The sequence below is a fragment of the Astatotilapia calliptera genome, chromosome 7 (genome assembly GCF_964374335.1).
Source record: "Astatotilapia calliptera chromosome 7, fAstCal68.1, whole genome shotgun sequence".
NCBI lineage: Eukaryota > Metazoa > Chordata > Actinopteri > Cichliformes > Cichlidae > Astatotilapia > Astatotilapia calliptera.
In genome coordinates this window covers 27,725,830-27,744,529 of record NC_137428.1, presented here as the reverse complement: position 1 = coordinate 27,744,529, position 18,700 = coordinate 27,725,830, and the positions used below count along the sequence as shown (strand labels likewise).

Below are 18,700 nucleotides of genomic sequence, written 5' to 3'. Positions count from 1 at the left end.
GCATACTGTATATCTCTTAACAGTAAAGGTTATACATCAGAGGGTTTATATACATATAGCCGTGGCAATCGTGGCTCAAGAGTTGGGAGTTCGCCTTGTAATTTGAAGGTTGCCGGTTCGAGCCCCGGCTTGGACAGTCTCGGTTGTTGTGTCCTTGGGCGAGACACTTCACCCGTTGCCTACTGGTAGTGATCAGAGGGCCCGGTGGCGCCAGTGTCCGGCAGCCTCGCCTCCGTCAGCGCGCCCCAGGGTGGCTGTAGCTACAATGCAGCTTGCCATCACCAGTGTGTGAATGTGTGCGTGGATGACTGGATATGTGAAGCGCTTTGGGGTCCTACAGGCCATTTACCATTTATAGGGCCTTATGTTTTTATTTTGCTGTACTAATGTAAGGTGACCTTGACGATCTTTAAGGCGCCTATAATTAAAATGTATTATTATTATCATTATTATTATGTTATTATTATACATTAATATGCATAAAGGAGAAACAAAGTGTTTTAGTCAGTTATATGTTTGTTAGGGAGATTTTTAATATCTGTAGTCTTAATGTTTCCCTGGTTAATTTGAGGTAAAATGATAGTTTTTTTTAAGCTAGCAGATAACAGAGGTTTGTTTTGGTTTTTGGTTTTTTTTTAATGCACGGCATTTGGCTGTTTAACTGTCATTACATGTGCACATGATTTAATTTACGTTACATTTTTTCTAAAACCCAGTTGTATTTTTATTCGATTTAATTAAATATTTTAGCACAGTTTTAGCTTAGTTTTACCCTGACATTTGTGGTATGCTACGTACATGGGGAGGAAGATTTGCCTGAGAGATCTGACTCAGGGTAAAAATGGCTCACTACTTCCTCAGACCACTTTTTTTATAAGTCACTGACGGCGCTGTCTGAGAGAGAAGAAACGTGGACGGTGTAGTTTAAATCGTTTCCACAGCTTTAGTTTGTGTTAGTTACTTCTTACTCGAAAACATACATTTGTAAAATGACGGGACAGTCTTCGTTGTTATTGCGTAAACAATTATCAGGTAAGTTAGCTAACTGTTGCTGCTAAGTCTGTGGACACTAGCATTTCACTTTGTTTTATTGTCAGTCACAAGTGAGAAGCAGACGTGTTTCGTTTGGTTGTTGTTTAGTAGTAGCAGTGTTTGTCATATGTGACCTGTGTGTTTTATATATAAAAGCTTGAAAATGTAGTTGTAATGCACGTGTCGCGTGTAGATAGCGTGTCACACAGCTGTTAGCGGACATATGACTAAGGCTAGCTGCTATTGCTCAACAGCTACTATTTAAAAGTCAGTACACCCCCATTCATTACATGTGCTTACTCTCTCCATGTCTACTTGATGTTATTCGAAACACACAGTGTGGTGAGTTTAAACACGTTTGATCACTTTGAATCTGCAGAACTGATCAAGAACCCAGTGGACGGCTTTTCTGCCGGGCTCGTGGACGATGATAACATCTATCAATGGGAAGTGGTCGTTATTGGACCTCAAGACACATTATAGTGAGTGATTCTTGTTTATTGATCTTAACTAATGGATTTATATCCATCTGAAGCTAAAGCTGGTCTTGTTAACACCATCCTCTTTCTCATTTTCAGTGAAGGAGGTTTCTTCAAAGCTATCTTAACATTTCCTCGCGACTATCCTTTGAAGCCTCCTAAGATGAAGTTCGCCACTGAAATCTGGCATCCAAATGGTAAGAGCAAGCATCTCAGAACCTCTTCCTCTTTATGTATTCTACATCAAAGGATAGAAAATTAGCATTTTTCTTTGGGGGGGGGGCTGTCTTAAATTGTGGTTATGATTATGCAAACATTACTTCTAATCACAGCCAATGGCTTAGATGGTAATTTATATTATTAAAAAATACAAGAATTATGAGTTTTAAAAATATATAAGCCTTAGCTTAACACTCGGGTATGTACAGTAGTGCTGTGCAATACTGCAGATTTTGGTATTGATCAGATATGAAGCAAATACAGGGCCAGCATTGCCGATACCACTACCTTTACCCTATAAATGCAGCTTATATACCGGAGAGCAGCGTGTGTGATTTACAAGATTAATCATCATCATTTTGCAATTTCTGAACACACTTTAATGACCACTAAATCACAGTGAAAACACCTGATGTGGCTGTCCAACACTGGACTGGAAGACCTACATAAAAAAAAAAAGATGTTTACTTTGCTCCCAAAACACAGATGGGAAAGTAGCAACTGTTTGCTTCTGTGACATGCCAGCATGCCCTGAGCAAAGCAAGAGGCAAACTGTGTATTATAACTACTTGTAGTAATCATTTAGCTTTAGGTGTTTTTAGTTGTTTGGTTTGCATTCCCAGCATTAAATCAGACTCGATCTCAGTGGGTGTTGGTCTCCGCCAAGGCTTTTATTTGTCACAGACTCGTTTTATGGGGAGAATTTCTAGACACAGCTAATTGACGGAGGATATCGGGTCTTTTGTCTCAGCTTCTTGCAGATGATATGGTTTTGTTGGCTACATTGAGAAATGACTTTCAGGTTACACCCGAGTGGTTTGCAGTCGAGATGAGAATCAGCACCTCTAGGTCTGAGGCCACGGTTCACAGCTGGAAGAGAGTGCCCACTCTGGGTAGGGGACAAGTTGCTGCACCAAGTCGAGGAGTTCAAGTATATCTGGGTTTTGTTCTCAAGAGAGGGGAGTTGGGAAAGTGACAGGCAGATTGGTGCAGTCTTGGCAGCAGTGTGGGTGCTGTACTGGTTCGTTGTGGTGAGGAGACTAGTGTAAAAGTGAGTCTGTCTGTTTACCGACTGATCTATGTCCTTACTCTCACCTGTGGTCACAAGCTCTGAGTAGTGACTGAAAGAATAAGATCACAAGTGCAAGTGATGGAAATGAGTTTTCTCCGAATGGTGTCATCTTTCAGCCTTAGAAATGGAGTGAGGGCCTCAGAGTAGAGCTGCTATTCTCTTCCAGGATGTCTCCTTTGCCCGTTCTAGGTGACATGTTTTGGGTCCCAGGGCTGATTCAATACACGCTAGACAGATTATGTCTCTCAGCTGGCTGATTGGTTTCAACATATATACATAACACAATTAATATTTAGTTGAAATGATTGAAATTGAGTGATACCAGAGTGAAGGAATGGTAAATCTGCTTTTTAAGTAATAATGTGGATTGTACTTGGGACAAAAACTAATTATATTTATAATTAAATTACTCAAATTTTCATTTTATAAAATAAATAAATTGTGAATCTGGAAAAAATTCTTTAAATGACATTAAATACATAACCAATAACACTTTAAGAAGAAACATGTTTTGCTTTTATTATCATTATTTTGCTATTATGATTGCTTCTTCAGTTGGTAGTCTGTGTATGTTAACTATATCAGTAGGGTGAGGATCAATAGATCCATCAATCGTGTACTTTTAAGTGGTATGACATGAGCCACTTTTACCACAAGTGGTATGGAATAAGCCTATACCACACCACTTGTGGTAAAAGTCCCTTAATGAGCTTTTACCTTTTATTTTATATCTGCAGCACTGTAACAGTCTGTTTATTTTCCTGTTTTCTTTTATGCCAGTGGCAAAAAATGGCGAAGTTTGCATTTCCATTCTGCACGAACCTGGTGAGGACAAGTACGGCTACGAGAAGCCTGAGGAGCGCTGGCTACCGATCCATACAGTGGAGACCATCATGATCAGTGTCATCTCCATGCTGGCAGATCCCAATGTAGATTCTCCTGCCAATGTGGATGCAGCTGTAAGTGCTCATGTTCTCCGCTAGCTTCAGACAACGTGTAAGCTCTAAGAGAAATGAAGTAAACGTGTTACAGGCATCTCTGATTTGTGCAGCTTGTGTGGCCAAGATGTAGAAACAAGAAGTGATGGAGGGAGTAAATGACACTGTATACAATCATTATACCCGGCAGAAAGAGTGGAGAGAAGATCCTACAGGAATTTTTAAGAAAAAGGTGGCGCGTTGTGTACGGAAAAGCCAAGACACTGCTTTTGACTAAGGCGTCAGTCTGATCATCAGTTCTGTAAGTACAATCACCCAGATTTAACCTCTTCACATCTGCTAGGCTGCCTTTGAGCAAGTTTGGCATTAGCTGCATTTTAAGTAATGACAAGAAGAAGCTTTATTGTTCATGCATTACAAATTTTTTTTTTTTTTGTTAGTTTGTTTGATTTTTAGAGCCCTCTGAATTCATAGCCTTCTACCATAGTGATTTACTTCCTTATGAAACTAGAACAGAAACTGAAATGTTTATTTTTTTCTTGGGTAGGAGCTGGATGTGGATTGCCCGTTGAGGGAGATGGCTGGCAGATCTTTGCAACTTTTTGCCAGTGAAGAAACTTCTTCATGAATATTGCTGAACAGCAGTAACATCAATGCTGCAGTTTTATATCATTACCACTTTATCAGCATTTCACTAGCAGGACATGTGCAGCCTTTTTGTGTGGCTTGCATACTTATGGAATTTGACAGTACACTGCTCCTATTTTGTTTTTGTTTTTTTCCCCCAAAGTAAATGTATTAACATAATATTTAGGATGATTTCCATAATTTAAGTAGTGTAATGTTAAATTCTGTGTATGGGGAAAAAAATCATCAGATTTTGGAGAAGGCACCAGGATAAATGCACCTTCTCTAAAGCTTGTTTATATTAATCTATTTATTTGTAGTGAAGCTGTTGCGTGTCGACTGCTCGAGTTTTTTTTTTCCTTCAATTTGCAACACTGAGCCACTCATTTCACTATATATGCAGTTTTTCATTAATCGCAGTCATTGATCAGATGGAAATCTAGAAACACATCTTCCTCTTTCTCAGGTGCTTCTTCTTTCCTTTGTTGGTGAACTTGAACACTGCCTTAACTTCAGCAAGGACTGCATTTAAGAGCCTTTTTTTTTTTTTTTAAACTCAAGGAAAAAAGGTGTCTCATACAAACCAAAGAGAAACCGTGATTTTAATTATTATTATTTTTTTAAATTAACAGACTTTCTTCCTATCCTTGTGATTGCATATGTAGAGTAAATGTATTCTCTCATTCCTATGGAAGAGGTCACAGGTCAGCAGTTATTTTAATACCTCTTACAGAAGTTTATATGTAACAGCTTTTTTTTTTTTTTATGGTTACAATAGCATGGATATGTCAAATGAAATATAGTTGTATTGATATAAGTGTGAATAAAGTCGTGCAGATACTGTTCTTTCTGTAGAAACCTTTTCTTCCCTCCGCTGTACACCAACACATCCTTAAACAGACCTCAAGTCACTGAAGTTTTCCTTCACACCTAGTGGCACATTTGGTTAAAAACTAAACGGCAATAACTGCACTAGTTTCGCGTCTCCATAATTGCTTTATTGAATTAAGCACCAGCTCAATATAATCAACAAGTGAAGACATGCTTGAACATAAACTGTATAAAATCTTAACACAAAAGCAGACCCTCCTTTACCACCCCACCCAAAAATCCATCTTGCAAGTGTAGAAAACTGCAGTCCTAGTTGCTCACTGTCCAGGGGCTGACAGGCTTTTGTTCATGAACTGCTTCTTGACGAAGCAAACCCACCACTGAAAGAAGAAAAAGTTGGTAAACTTTTCAGTCAAAAGGACACGTTTCAGTGTTAACTGCTGAAACCTGCACATATTTAGATTGTAGAAAGCAGCTTAAATCTAGCATTTGAGCCTGTATCCCTCCTGGGTTAGCTGTGTGGTGACCTAGATTTGATATTAAGTTGTATAAATCAGATAAAGGAGGCAGGAAATCAAGACAGGAACAACAGTTAATTTTCGTTCGCCTCTGATCCAAATATGAGCTATGCAAGTTCTTTTCTGTATTGCAACTTAAATCCTACTGGATGCATCAGACACAGTAATTAAGGAACAAGGGGTGCATTAGCCCTGAGACATTTCCCTTGTCATGTTCACAGACCGCAACAGCCAATCACTTTGGACATGCCAGACTTACCTTGCTGGGTTTATCTGTCTGGGGGTCAAACACACGATCGCATAGCCTCAAGCCAGTCTCCTGTCGGAGCTGCTGGAGGTAGGCCCTCATAGTCTCTAAAGAAGGATGAAGAGCAAATATTATCAGTCCAGCCACAGACAGCAACAACTACTGTTTAACAGCAGGAAGGCATGGCTTTAGTAGTCGACCTTCCACATAATATACTGTACAAAAAAAAAAAAGATCCAGGCATTTAGATTTAGGAGTAAGATTGCTGTAAAAGATCTGAGAGGATTCACTTGGATATGGAGTTCAGTAAAATAACTCGATATTTTCAGGAGTTTTTAAATAGGGTGGAATTCCATTAGTTTCATGTGTAACAGTTGGTACTTTATAAATGATAATCACATAAGTATAAAACAACATTTTCAGCCCCAGACCCCTAAAGCTTAAAGGTCAGCATTTCTATTTTTACCTTGAAATATAAGAGGTGTACAAAGGAACCAGTCTAATTCAGAGTCAGGGAATTGAAACAACATAACCAGTTGGTATAAATATGGTGAAATGTCAAGTTTGTTTTTACTTATTTACTGATAAACACCCTAAGGCAGACAAACATGTACTAATCCTAGCTTGTGGCTTCTTACCTTCCTCTTGCTTGTTTGCAGGTTTGACATACATAGCATTAAGGGGGAAGCCAGGTTCTCCAGGAATGGGAAAGTTTGTGATGCCCAGAGTGTACATCTCCTTTTCTCCCTGGCTCCTGGAGCTGCACTGTAGAGCCACATATCCCAATGGAAATAGTTTGATTATGTTTTCTGGTCACCTACTTGAATATATATATTTAAGTAGCTCATTGCTACAAGTGATGAAACTGCATTAAGCCCTTTGTGGGGATTTCAATTTACCTTCTGTAGTTTCTTTAGGCATTCAGAAATATAGAGTGTGACATAGATCAGTGTCCTGTCTGCCTCATTCTGAAAGAAACACATGTACACACACATTTTTGAAAAATTTATATAAAGCATTGAGGTTACTGTAATTTGTAGTAGTTAGGTCTCAGAATTGAACAGCCTAAACTATGCAAACTATGAAAAGATTGCACTGTTTGCAATCACAGGAAGAGGCAAGCCAGGGCATGTGGAAAAACCAAGTGCTCAGCTGCTCCAGAGAGTAAGAGAAAACATAGAGGAAAAGGGGCACCAGTGAGGTGCATACCTGCCTCCTTATTCAAATAAAACTTATTAAGCTACTTTAAAAAAAAATAAAAATATGTTGATACAATGGTGGGGGCACAAATACAGCAAAACCACCCTAAGGTTTATGACTATTTTGGTCTCCTTAAACATGGAACACATGCAATCAAAACAGTGCAAATGTCAATGAATTGCTTACCTTGATTTCATAGTTCTTGAAGAAAACATTGGCCTTGAAGTAGTAGATAGCCTCGTCAATAATATCAGAATCTACGCCTAAAATTTAAAAAAGCAAAGAAGAAATCAACAAATTTATGGCTCTAAATTCAGTATTTGTGCATGTGCATATGTATGTGTCACTGTTAAAATGTCATTTCCCGTTTTGGCCATGCAGGCCTTTTTGCTACCAGCAGAGCTCCATTCTTGATTTATGAGCTGCTAACAAGCAACTAGAATCACCCAATCACAAAATATAATAACTTTATTATTCAATAGCACTGAACCTGTCAAACCCACAACACCATGGAAGACTGAAATGAACCTTTAGGTGGAGTAGACACTACAAAATGCACCGTTTTATTACAGAAGTGCTCATAGACTCTAATGAAGAAGTTAGAAGTTGAGGATGAGCTTTTTACACCATATAAGGAAGTGTATCTGATGCATGTATCAGGAAATACAGTAGGGGTCATAACAAGATACAACCCATTGCCTAAAAATGACTTAACCAAATCAAAAAACACTACTATAGACTTCACTACAATTGATATGCGTTATGTGAAGGACATTATCGAGTAAAATATACTCGATAAATATTACACAAGTAAAATATATCGCATAGCCTTACCGTCTCCCCTGGCTGGTCCTTTAAACTGAGTTTTGACGGGGAGCAAAGCCATGTTCCCCACCAGCCTCGTTTCGGTGGCCATCAGGTTTGAGTGATACGCCTGAAAAATATTAAAAGAAAAAGTTGCTGTCACCTGATATCTTTGGGAACATTTCTGCCAGATAGCATCATTGCTACTATGCTAGCCTGGTTTAATAGTTATGTTATCGTAGAACCAAATAATAAGAAGTAGTATAGGCAGCGTGCTAAAACCTATTTGCAACAAAGCATCAAACGCGAATTTGCGCTTTCTGACATGTCAAACATCGTTAAATTGCGACCCAAATGGTTAGGTAATTAGCGAACTATGCTAACGTTAACTCGGAGGCCCCTTTTTTCCTACTCAGTGGGATTTCAGCGCAATATTTCTGCTCTAAACCTAGCAGTAAAGTTCTCTGCTCGTCAATAATAGTGTGTTCCTTCTTATTTTTACTCACCGGCATGTTGAATGATAAATATCAGTCCAACTGCTCAGCGACAGAAATATTCCAACACTTGCAAGATGCTGCTTCCGTGCTGTCCCACCCTTCGGCTTTACAGGAAGTGGCCACGTGTCATGTGGCGTATCAACCAGCCGGGGGCGCTAAATAAACACTTTACATCACACGGGCGGCAAAACGTGTATTTTGCGTTGCATTTTATTCAAAAAAATATAATAGCAATATTTTTTAATAACTGCTAAGCATTTAAATGCATCAAACCACTGTTTTAAAATATACTTTTAAATGAATAGCTTCATTTTCATCAAAACAAACAAAAAAAAAAAAACATGAAACATTATTTATGATATCCACAATCTTCTTCACGTGTCCATTTCTCGGTATCCATCCAGTTACAACAAACAGTCCGATTGGAACTCCTTTGCCAGTCTTGCTACACAAAGTCTGTATTTGCAGGATTGGCCGTACTCCGCCTCAGCTGTTCGCTTTGTCTTGAAAAATGTCGTCATAATTTAGGTTAGCAGGCTGTTCCTCAACCTCCTGTAGGAAAACAAGGTACAGAACAAAAAAAAAACTGGTTGATCATGAAAAGCTATATAATGCATCTCACACACACACACACACACACACACACACACACACACACACACACACACACACACACAGTATATTTATTATATAAATATATATTTATTATATATATATATTTATTTTTTTCCAGTTGTGTTTAATTGGGGTGGGTGGGTTGTGCTGTTTCTTCACCTTTGGCTCCTTAAACTCCAGGTCCTCTCCGTACTGTATTGAGAAGTCAATGTGTTGCAGTACTATGTTAATACCTTCTTCATCAGTGCGGTCAAAAGGGAGGAATCTTACTATACTGTAGTCATCAATCTAGATACACAAACAGATACTGTCTCATTAAAAACAGACAAATATATTAATAAAAATATCAATCTGGTCATAAACATGATGCAGTACCAAATCAAGGCCTTTACTTACGAGACCACAAATAGCTTTGGTTAGCTTCTTGAACTTTTTGCTTCTGATTGTGTTGGAGCCGTCTTCCATCATCGAGTACATGTCCGGGTCCAGGTATCTTTATAAAATAAAAAAAAATGCAATGCATAAAAATGTAAGCAAATTAAAACTAAGAATTGTGTCTTCAAACATGTTCAGGTTTTGAATAACATGAAAAGAAAACATTAATCTAGTCCTAGTACAGACGACAAAGGGAATTACTTTTGTAGATTTTGTGTGCACTTAACATTGTCAATTCATATGAAACTTACTTTTCAATCTCCTTCTTTGCTTTGGGGCTAAGCAGATCCATTTTGGTCATGATGTTTACCTGAGGAATCTCTAATGACACCATAGCACTGAGGGCAGCCATGACTCCAGAGATAAACTACAGTAGGAGACAAGTAAAAGGTGTGCTCTCACTATTACATTATGTTTGTGTTTGTACAGAAATGAAGTTAAAAAAGGAAAATCAAATAAATCAGAGGAAGACACTGTGAGACTGTTACCTTAAAAGACTCCACCATGAACTGCGAGTCAACAAGGAAAACTCCACAAACCCGAAACTCCCACTGCTGGAGCTGCTCCACCAGCTGCTTCATTACAGGAAGGTGTGTGTACAGCTCAATCTGCCCTGTAAAGAGAAGCCACGCTTCACACCAGTTCTATGAGGCACACACGGACAACCACTTTTCCAACGATAACATACCTTGTTCCAAGACTGAAATAATGATATATACACTCATCTGCCAATTCAATAGGTTTGTTACTCTCTAATGGCAGCAGCTCAACTACATTTAAGCATACAGACACGTTCAATATGCTGAAGTTTAAAGCAAGCATCAGAAAAGGGAAATATGGTATGGTTATTGATGCCAGACGGGCTGGTCTGAGTATTTCTGAAACTGATCTGCTGGGATTTTCCCCAAACAGCCATCAACAACCATCCGTAGGGTTTACAGACAACAGTCCAGAAAAAAAAAAAAGAGCGCCACTTCTCTGGGTGAGAATTCTTGTTCATGTATGAGGAGAAAGACCAGACTGTTTAAAGCTAATATGAAGGCAAGAGTAAACTCATATTCATTACAACCTAGGTTTACAGAAGAACATCTCTGAATGCACAACATGTTGAACCTTGAATCGGATAGGCTACAGCAGCAGAACACCACACCAGGTGCCACTACTGTCAACTATGACCAGGAAACTGAGGCTATAATTTGCAAAGGTTCAAGAAAACATAATTTAAACCCCACAGCCTACCTGAGTATTGCTGCTGACTACCTTATGATCACAGTAAACCCATCTTCTGACTGTTGCTTCTAGTAGGATAATTTGTCATACTACAAAGCTCAAAATCATCTCAAACTATGTCTCGCTGCATGCTCAATCATCCAGGTAATGAAATCCCAAAACATTGATCCTGTCCATCAAAACCATAGCACTTTCAGTGGGAGAAACATTATATCACTCATCCAAGTGCCTTCTTCAGTCTCAGATGGCCAAAATCAACGTTTTGGCATCTCAAACAAACTGACAAATCTGCAGCAATTTTGTGATGCTATCGTGTCAGTATGGTCCAAAGTCTATAAGGAATTCACCATGTTGAATGTATGCCATAAGGAATTAAGGTAATTTTGAGGGTAAGTGGTCATGAGTGTAAATCTATTTTGGTGATTTTAACAAAATTAACAAATAACAGTGCCCAGGATATGTTGAATCCCATCCACACTCCAGCACAAACAACTGCACTGTGCTGAAGCTAATGGAAGTCTGGCTTCAACATACCCTCTTTGAAACATTTACCTGGACAGTCAAACAATATGTAGTCATCTTCCACGTGGCCCAGGCTTTCCTCCAGCCAATCAAAGTTGTTTGCGAAGTACTCCATGCAGAAAACCAGACCTCCGTTTGGGCCAAATCTTAAAGACTCGTCCTCCATCACGTCATCCACCTGAATAAGCTCACGAATGTCTGAGAGCAAACATAATAAAGTTACCATGTGGGTTGTGTAAAATAACTCCTATATGCTAAATACTAAAGCAAGAATTAATGTTAGAGCCTAATTAAAAGCCATTTATCAGGGTTAATCGTATCTTCCTCTTTTCTATGGACACTACTATGTCATATAAACTAAAACTATGCTGCATTTACCTGCCATGACAGGGTAATCAAAGTGCTCAGCTGCTGGGTCCAAATTGACCACCTGAACCGAACGGTTTAAGGTCTCTGAATGCTGGACCATGGTGGAGCAGTAGGTACTCTGAAATGAAAATGAACTCCAGTAAACAAAAAGCAGATGCAGTCTGTGTTGAACACAAGACAACCTCATGCCTTAGCATTAGCCGAATAGCACAACAAGGTATTTCAACAAGTTTAACTGAATGAGTGATAACTTACCTTACCGCTACCCGCGGGACCCATCACTAGCTGTGCATAACGAGGCATTGTGCCTCAGTTAAAGAGAGCTGTGTAAAACTGGGTCCTTTTTGTCGCCAAAAGTAGCTTCGTAGAACTGTTCGTAATATTGATGCACTAGCGGTGGTGGTGCTTGTGCTTCTTCTTCTCCTTCTTTTTCTTCTTCGTCTTCTTGTAAGAAACATCTACATTGTATTAGCACTTCTGCCACCTATTGGTCAAAGCGTGGTTAACAAGCTTGGATCATTACTAAGAAATTTAATTGTTAAGTTATACACTATATGAAGACGTCTTTCTATTTAAGGTAAGACATTTCCGTCAGTAGAGACAGAATACAAGTCTCTCATAAATAATGAAGTTAAATAAACGTAGGAGAATACATACATTAAAAAGCTAAAACTATTTTTCTGAGCAGTTAAATAATTTCAGAAATTACTCTCTCTTTGTATAATATGTTTAATTTATGTAAAATAAAACAAAAAAATAATGGGATAAAGGATAAAGTACAAAGATAACGTCATTACTAAACACTAGGGGGCAGCATTCTGTCGTCGTAGCTTCTAACCTGCATACCTCTAAGAGAATAAGAAGGAAAGGAAGTCGTTGCAAACCGAAACATTACCATCGGCATGCCAAGCAAGAGCAACAACACGCAAGCGATTGCTCCTGGTCTCCTAATTTGACTGAGCCTCTAAAAGCTGTCATAATTGGGGAGGGAAATGTCTCGATAGAGTGGATGGAGCGGATAGGTGAAGCTTTTGGAAAGAGCTTACCGACTGGAGGTGGACTTCTTATTATCAGGTGAGCTCTTTCATCATAGTCCGTCTTGCAAAACGTTTCAAATTACTTTGCACGTTACGTAAACAGTATTAGCTTCATTATGCTCTGTGCCACACTCTTTTGCTATAACTTAAGGCGGCCCTGCTAAGCCTGTCGTCAAAGAGTCGTTAAATGTCCCGTAAGAGCTCAGACTTAAAGAGAGAAGCTGTCCTTCTTTCACTGGTACATAAATAACTACAGGGCTCAATATTGTCTATGGTGGAGGAACTTCCAAAAGCCACGCACTGTCATTACCAACAGTAGCGGTGCTCATTAATGTGTTAAAAGCTAATCTACGCCAGCGCTAAACTTGGCAAGCGGGCGTTGCTAGCTGATAATAGCAACACAGTGAACGGAAGAATGCTACATGCAGGGACAAGTAGGCTAGTAGACTAGACATAAAGTGTCGCTACCCTATTTTTTGTAACGTTTTGGTAAGAATGGACTGATCGCTGCTATTGCTAACAGGTCACTTAAAAACAAGCCTTTAAGTTCGCAGCTTAATTCCGTAAACCCACAGATTTGTGGCATTCACAGACTTGGGAATACATTAGTGGAACCTCATAGTCCGTTAAATTATATAGCTTTTACTAACATTTAAAATTGTAATTAGTGATCTTTTTTTTCTTCTCCCCCTCTGTTTTCCAGAGTTGTAGGCTATGAGTGTGGGTGATGGAGGACGGTCAGCATGGGGACTTGGACTACTTGATCCAAGATGAGGACACTCTCATTGAAGGTGTCAGCAACCAGGTCTTATTTGTGGTGGTGCTCAGTGTCGCCTTCCTTGCAGGCCTCCTCACTCTCCTCTGCAGGTAAGCAATTGTTGTTTAATAAAAGGAAAGTGCCGTTTTCTTTTTCTTTGGATGACAGGTGTTCAGGACCGATAATATATGCATATATCTGAGGGTTGTAATCATGTAGAATATTGCACTTTAGGGCTACTCGTAACACTGATGATGAAGTTCATCAGTGTTACCGTTTCATTACTGTGTTCACAGGCAGTTAGTGTATTAAAACTTAGCTCACTGTCTTGGATTTGCATTGTCATGCTCTGTTTCATAGTTTACGCTGACAAACATCTGATTGCCAAATCATCCTTTGACATTTGCAGACAAGAGCAGCAAAATATTCATCCTGAGAATCAGGAGCATGTTAGAGCCGTCCGACAACAGCTCCAGACCGAGCAGGTAAAGACGCAAGCGCAGCTCTAGCCTTTTTAGCCCTACGTATTACTTGGAATCCTTTGAGTGGTTTGAAACATCGCCTGAACATTTCAAACTCAGAAAAGCAGAGTTTTGAGGATTATATTTTAATTTGGAGGATGTCATCCTTTACTAAAACTATTATTTTGTTGGTGTTTAATTTCTATGTTATCTTAAGAAAGCAACCTCTAAAATTTATATTTATATCTCTGAAATTTAAAAGAAGCAATTAGTTTTGGCTCTAGAACTGGCAAAAGTCCAGAAGAAGGAACTGAAAAGGTTTAAATTGTCAAGTCACAACAGGAAGTTGCAAAAGGGCTGATTATAGATAAATATTAATATTCTTTTACAGCTAGTAAATGGTTTATAATTTTTATTGTTCATTTGGAGGGAATGACTCTCAAAATTGTGCGCTCTGTTATAACAAATGTGCTAAACGTTTTAACGTTTTAATTTTTAATTTGGAGGGAATGACTCTCAAAATTGTGCGCTCTGTTATAACAAATGTGCTAAACGTTTTAATTTGTATGCTTTTGATTTCATTTTGCAGGATGAAAATCCCCAGGCTGAAGCCAGGCAGCAGTATTACACAGACATGTCGTGTCCTGTATGTTTACAGCAGGCTGTTCTGCCTGTGGAAACCAATTGTGGACACCTTTTCTGTGGTGAGATTATTGTACAGATTTCAGTAATGTGCACTAAACAAAACAATATGATTTCATTCTTTTAATCGCTTATTTCATTACTAAAAAAGTAGTACAAAAAGTACAAAATTTCTACAAATGTTGACATTATTTGAAAATATGCACATCAAGGAAAACATCATTTGAAGTAAAAAAAAAAAATTCTTTTTTCTTTTTTTTTTTGTGCTTTAGTTTTACTCATGTGCCATATCCTGTATTCTTACACAGGCTCCTGCATCATAGCCTACTGGAGGTACGGCACCTGGCTGGGAGCTATTAACTGCCCCATCTGCAGACAAATGGTGAGTCTTTCAGTACTTGTTAAAATGCACACTAGGGATATTCATAAGTTGCCAGCTGTTCTGTATTCATATCTTTGAATGCACAAAAATACCTTAATTCTTTTTAGGCGTTTAGCTACTGCCACAGTTGTTGGAAATGAGTGTTAAATGGAATAAGTGATGTGTCAGTCAGAGCGGTGCTGTGTGACCTGTCACTGCTCTACATATATATATATTACCACCCAGTTGATTTATAATATCAACTGGCCGATATAACTATAAATGAGTACATAAAAAGAAAAACACATGGCAAATTTTGGGGAAAACTGTTATCTATGCCTCTAATGTTTCAGTAAAGGACTAGATGTTACAATCCCAGACAATGCATTGCTTTTAATGGAGAAAATCTTGAAGGATGGCTGTTATGAAGAAAGCAGCACAGAAACTTTACCAGCAGCACACATCGTCGTGTGCCTTCTTTTACCCAAGCTAGCCTGCCATTTCCCCTGCTTAGGTTTAGGGATTAGAGATCTGATCTAAATTGTTAAATTTGCGACACATCGTCCGTAGTGGACCTTGGATTCATCGGGTGTTTCGGCCATTATCACTAGACTCCTCATCCAAGGAGGCCCTGCCAGGGTTGATCAGGCCCTGGAGTGTGTCAATGATTTATGTTAAAATTGTTTTTCTCTCCTTCTTTCTCCTGTTTAATTTTCTACAGTTTATTTTCTATCTATTCACTACAACTGAGAAATACTTACCTCTTTAGCATTTATGGAGCCTCATTTCTTCAAAGGGACAGAAAAGGTGACAGAGAGGAGTAAGACAAGTAAGATGAGATAAGATAGGAGAGAGCAGAGAGGAGAGCTGGAAGGAGGCGCCCGATCTGGCTTCCCACACCTCCCCGCCGGATCTGGCTGTGCGCTCTACCTCCCCACTGCCTACCAGAAAAGGGAAGAAGAGCAGAGGGGAGAAGAGTGGAACGTTTTACATTCTTCTTTTTAGTTAGTACTACCATGAAGTTAACTGCACAGTCCCCAGGAGGCCCTGAGACAGCTGTAGCAGTCAACCAGAAAAACTTTTAATGTTATGTTTTACTCTTTCGACGCCCCCTGTTGAGGCAGGCCCGTGGTGGGCCTGCCTCATGCCAAAGATTGGTCGTGGTGATCAATCCTTGGCATGTGTATTGCAGTTAGCTGACTGCCTTAGCTGCCCAAGTGATGTCAGCCCTTTGTAGCCATAGCCTGTGACTGGTCCTCTCAGCAGTGTTAGCTAATTCTCTTATAGCCTGCCGTTGTGCCTGTCCTCTGATCCCAATCTCTCTCAGCAGTTTTGCTGTTGTACTGGCAACAAAGCCCCCCCCCCCCCCCCCCCAAAAAAAAAAGTGTATATATGTCAACCGATGTATGTGATTATCATCAATATCAGTATTGGTATCCTTCTTAAAAATATCTTTAATTTTTTTTTTCTTTTAATTCCAGGTAACATTGCTCTTTCCACTATTTCATGAGCACGCTGGTCCTCAGAGGGTACAGGATGGGGAAGCTGAACCTCAGCTAATATTAAGAGATATCAATGATTACAACCGCAGGTTTTCCGGCCAGCCGAGATCTGTGAGTATTTCACAGTGATATTTATTTAGATTGGGGCTTTAAGTTCGAATATTCATTCTGTACAACCCAGAATATGGTTATATTTTAAGGGGGGGTGCTCATCTGATTATGACCTGATCTGTCTCCTTTGGTCTTGGGAGCTGCGGACTTCTCCATTGTATAACTCCTTCTTTGTCTCTGTGAGTCATAGTCTGAAACCCAACAACAGTTATATTCTTGATACAAAAGTTAGGAAAGTTGTTAAAGAAGTGGATGTTTGCTCTCTCTGCAAGTCTATCATGGGAGACATGCGAAAGAGAGGGGTTTAAAATTTGCAGCCATCCATGAAATGGCCGATATGATACTACCTTAAATGAGATAAACGTGAGTTATTATTGACAACTTTGTTTCTGTGGTTTACCTCAGTTTATGGACAGGCTGCGGGATGTGCCCACTCTGCTTCGTCACGCCTTTAGAGAGATGTTTACTGTGGGTGGCCTCTTCTGGATGTTCAGGATTCGAATTCTTCTCTGCCTCATTGGGGCAATCACCTACCTGGCCTCTCCGCTCGACATCCTTCCCGAAGCGCTCTTTGGTCTTCTGGGATTCATGGACGATTTCTTTGTAATCCTACTTCTCTTTGTGTACATCTCTATCATGTACAGAGAGGTGGTTACTCAGAGACTGAACGGCTAGGCCTTCTCAAAAGCCTCGGGAAGAGTGAAGTCAACATCTGAGGACGTGCAAAAAAACGGAATAAATGTTCAAAGAGCAGTTAGTCGATAATACAGATTTTGCTCTCGCTCTCTCTCTCTCTCTCTCTCTCTCTCTCTGAAGCCTTGGATGTTATTTTATCACAGGAGATGGGTTAGCAAAAAAAAGTACTCTCAATATTGACTCTGTATATAGAATTTACCATTCAAGATTCTAAGGTCATATGAGTCAGTACCAACAGAAGCAGAATATAAGGATGCAATGTAAAAATCTACTTGGAGTCAGGCACTGAGGTCAGTCAGGAAAGTCTTTCTTGCCTGTCAGTTTCCAACCTTAACTAAATAGTCAACAGTGCCATGAACGGGCATTTGGTTAATGTGTATGTCATCATTATGGAGACAATCGTGTAAAACTGTAATGTCTTTATTAAATGGATTTAAAGTCAACAGTCTACATTTGGGTTGTCAGTTGACAAGCAAAGGTGTGTTACAAGAACCCTGTTAATGGGGTTATTAGAACCTGCTTTATTCATTTATAGTTACGCCCATATTTCAGTGATCTGTAACCTGCATAACCATGACTTGAAACCAATGTTTGTGTCAAAATCACTAAAGTTTTTCACCTGGAAACGTCTAGATTTATTCATCCATTCTAACATGCTTCGAACTTTCCTGGGCTTACCCACGTGAAAATATAGTGAACAACACCAACCAGTCTGATGATGATTTCTCAGTTAGAGATGACTTTTTCTTTTTTTTTCTTCTTCACATTTCAGGATCTTAATCAGTTTGTCAGTGTCAGTTCAGCTTCACGCACTACAGAGCTTTTCAGAACGTCAGAGTCTCTCAATCTGTCAGATTTTGAAATGTATTAAAGTCTTATTTATGTTCAAATTAAATTAATGTTCTATACAAAATGTGTTTTACTGAGGATATAAATAAATGGGGGATTACCAAACTGTTCAAGTGTAAATCCAGCTTGAACTTCTGACTGGTGCACAGTAAATATCTCCACCTCAACTTCTTTTATTATTTTTAATTTTTTTTAGTTGTGATTACTTAAATAGGTAGTGTTGTCTAGTGGAGCCAGAGAGGGAGACTTCATTATCTGCCCTTTTCCCTCAAAGTTACTGTGTAACCATGGTTACTTTTTGAGCAATGAGTCCAGGCTATTTGGTTTCTGGGGATTCAAGCCAATGTTTGATAAGCTTGTCATGGTAGGCAAAGTAAAAGGAGCAGGTTAACTGTAAATTTCACTGTATTTCAGAGATTTAGATTACCAAAAAAGGAGACCAGCAGCTACCTCATGGAATGTCTTGTTTTAGGGTGTGCCCACATACCAGTATGTGTCATACTTGAGTACTGCTCCACTAGTGTCCCTTTCAGTTTAAACTAAAGCCAGAGACAGCAGCATATGTTGTAATGCTCCAGGTGAACTACATTTGAGAGGTTTTTTGGAAGTCCCACCCTGATGTAATCTTTATTTTGGAAGCATCATGCAA

At 39.2% G+C, this 18,700-nt stretch overlaps 4 protein-coding genes across 5 annotated transcripts; 2 read left to right on the top strand and 2 right to left on the bottom strand.

Annotated features, from left to right (window-relative positions):
* Window positions 1-792: 792 nt before the first annotated feature.
* Window positions 793-5,212, top strand: ube2g1b (ubiquitin-conjugating enzyme E2G 1b (UBC7 homolog, yeast)). 2 transcript variants are annotated; one of them, XM_026174057.2, is made up of 6 exons: window positions 793-1,032; window positions 1,412-1,514; window positions 1,611-1,708; window positions 3,583-3,761; window positions 3,935-4,041; window positions 4,288-5,212. In XM_026174057.2, exons 1-5 carry the CDS (start codon window positions 990-992, stop codon window positions 4,028-4,030), a joined length of 519 nt encoding a protein of 172 aa, XP_026029842.1. In that variant the 5' UTR covers window positions 793-989; the 3' UTR covers window positions 4,031-4,041; window positions 4,288-5,212. The 2 variants fall into 2 exon arrangements, with proteins under 2 accessions (XP_026029842.1, XP_026029843.1); XM_026174058.2 differs by having other exon boundaries at window positions 800-1,032; window positions 3,931-4,041.
* A 131-nt stretch (window positions 5,213-5,343) lies between these two features.
* Window positions 5,344-8,630, bottom strand: arpc3 (actin related protein 2/3 complex, subunit 3). The gene is made up of 7 exons (XM_026174056.2): window positions 8,474-8,630; window positions 7,998-8,097; window positions 7,350-7,426; window positions 6,863-6,931; window positions 6,602-6,728; window positions 5,976-6,070; window positions 5,344-5,578 (listed from the first exon to the last, which is right to left on the bottom strand). Exons 1-7 carry the CDS (start codon window positions 8,477-8,479, stop codon window positions 5,516-5,518), a joined length of 537 nt encoding a protein of 178 aa, XP_026029841.1. The 5' UTR covers window positions 8,480-8,630; the 3' UTR covers window positions 5,344-5,515.
* A 26-nt stretch (window positions 8,631-8,656) lies between these two features.
* On the bottom strand, window positions 8,657-12,100 carry gpn3 (GPN-loop GTPase 3). The gene is made up of 8 exons (XM_026174055.2): window positions 11,891-12,100; window positions 11,645-11,753; window positions 11,297-11,464; window positions 10,003-10,127; window positions 9,766-9,881; window positions 9,476-9,572; window positions 9,239-9,367; window positions 8,657-9,016 (listed from the first exon to the last, which is right to left on the bottom strand). The coding sequence occupies exons 1-8, from the start codon at window positions 11,936-11,938 to the stop codon at window positions 8,951-8,953; spliced, it is 858 nt and encodes a 285-aa protein (XP_026029840.1). The 5' UTR covers window positions 11,939-12,100; the 3' UTR covers window positions 8,657-8,950.
* A 367-nt stretch (window positions 12,101-12,467) lies between these two features.
* rnf170 (ring finger protein 170) lies at window positions 12,468-17,645 on the top strand. The gene is made up of 7 exons (XM_026174053.2): window positions 12,468-12,709; window positions 13,376-13,539; window positions 13,839-13,914; window positions 14,480-14,594; window positions 14,841-14,914; window positions 16,375-16,506; window positions 16,912-17,645. The coding sequence occupies exons 2-7, from the start codon at window positions 13,400-13,402 to the stop codon at window positions 17,179-17,181; spliced, it is 807 nt and encodes a 268-aa protein (XP_026029838.1). The 5' UTR covers window positions 12,468-12,709; window positions 13,376-13,399; the 3' UTR covers window positions 17,182-17,645.
* The last annotated feature ends 1,055 nt before the right edge of the window (window positions 17,646-18,700 follow it).

Bases quoted from the DNA above. Each gene is read 5' to 3' on its own strand.
- arpc3 (XM_026174056.2), bottom strand. The intron at 7,427-7,997 runs GTAAGGCTATGC...TTTAAATTTTAG, and splicing joins AGGACCAGCCAGGGGAGACG to GCGTAGATTCTGATATTATT. The intron at 6,932-7,349 runs GTAAGCAATTCA...TGTTTCTTTCAG, and splicing joins TCAAGAACTATGAAATCAAG to AATGAGGCAGACAGGACACT.
- gpn3 (XM_026174055.2), bottom strand. From the start codon at position 11,938: ATGCCTCGTTATGCACAGCTAGTGATGGGTCCCGCGGGTAGCGGTAAG. The intron at 9,882-10,002 runs GTAACAGTCTCA...CTCCTACTGTAG, and splicing joins TCATGGTGGAGTCTTTTAAG to TTTATCTCTGGAGTCATGGC. The intron at 9,573-9,765 runs GTAAGTTTCATA...TATTTTATAAAG, and splicing joins GCAAAGAAGGAGATTGAAAA to ATACCTGGACCCGGACATGT.
- rnf170 (XM_026174053.2), top strand. From the start codon at position 13,400: ATGGAGGACGGTCAGCATGGGGACTTGGACTACTTGATCCAAGATGAG. The intron at 13,540-13,838 runs GTAAGCAATTGT...TGACATTTGCAG, and splicing joins CTCCTCACTCTCCTCTGCAG to ACAAGAGCAGCAAAATATTC. The intron at 14,595-14,840 runs GTGAGATTATTG...ATTCTTACACAG, and splicing joins TTGTGGACACCTTTTCTGTG to GCTCCTGCATCATAGCCTAC.
- ube2g1b (XM_026174057.2), top strand. From the start codon at position 990: ATGACGGGACAGTCTTCGTTGTTATTGCGTAAACAATTATCAG. The intron at 1,033-1,411 runs GTAAGTTAGCTA...TTGAATCTGCAG, and splicing joins ATTGCGTAAACAATTATCAG to AACTGATCAAGAACCCAGTG. The intron at 1,515-1,610 runs GTGAGTGATTCT...TCTCATTTTCAG, and splicing joins GGACCTCAAGACACATTATA to TGAAGGAGGTTTCTTCAAAG.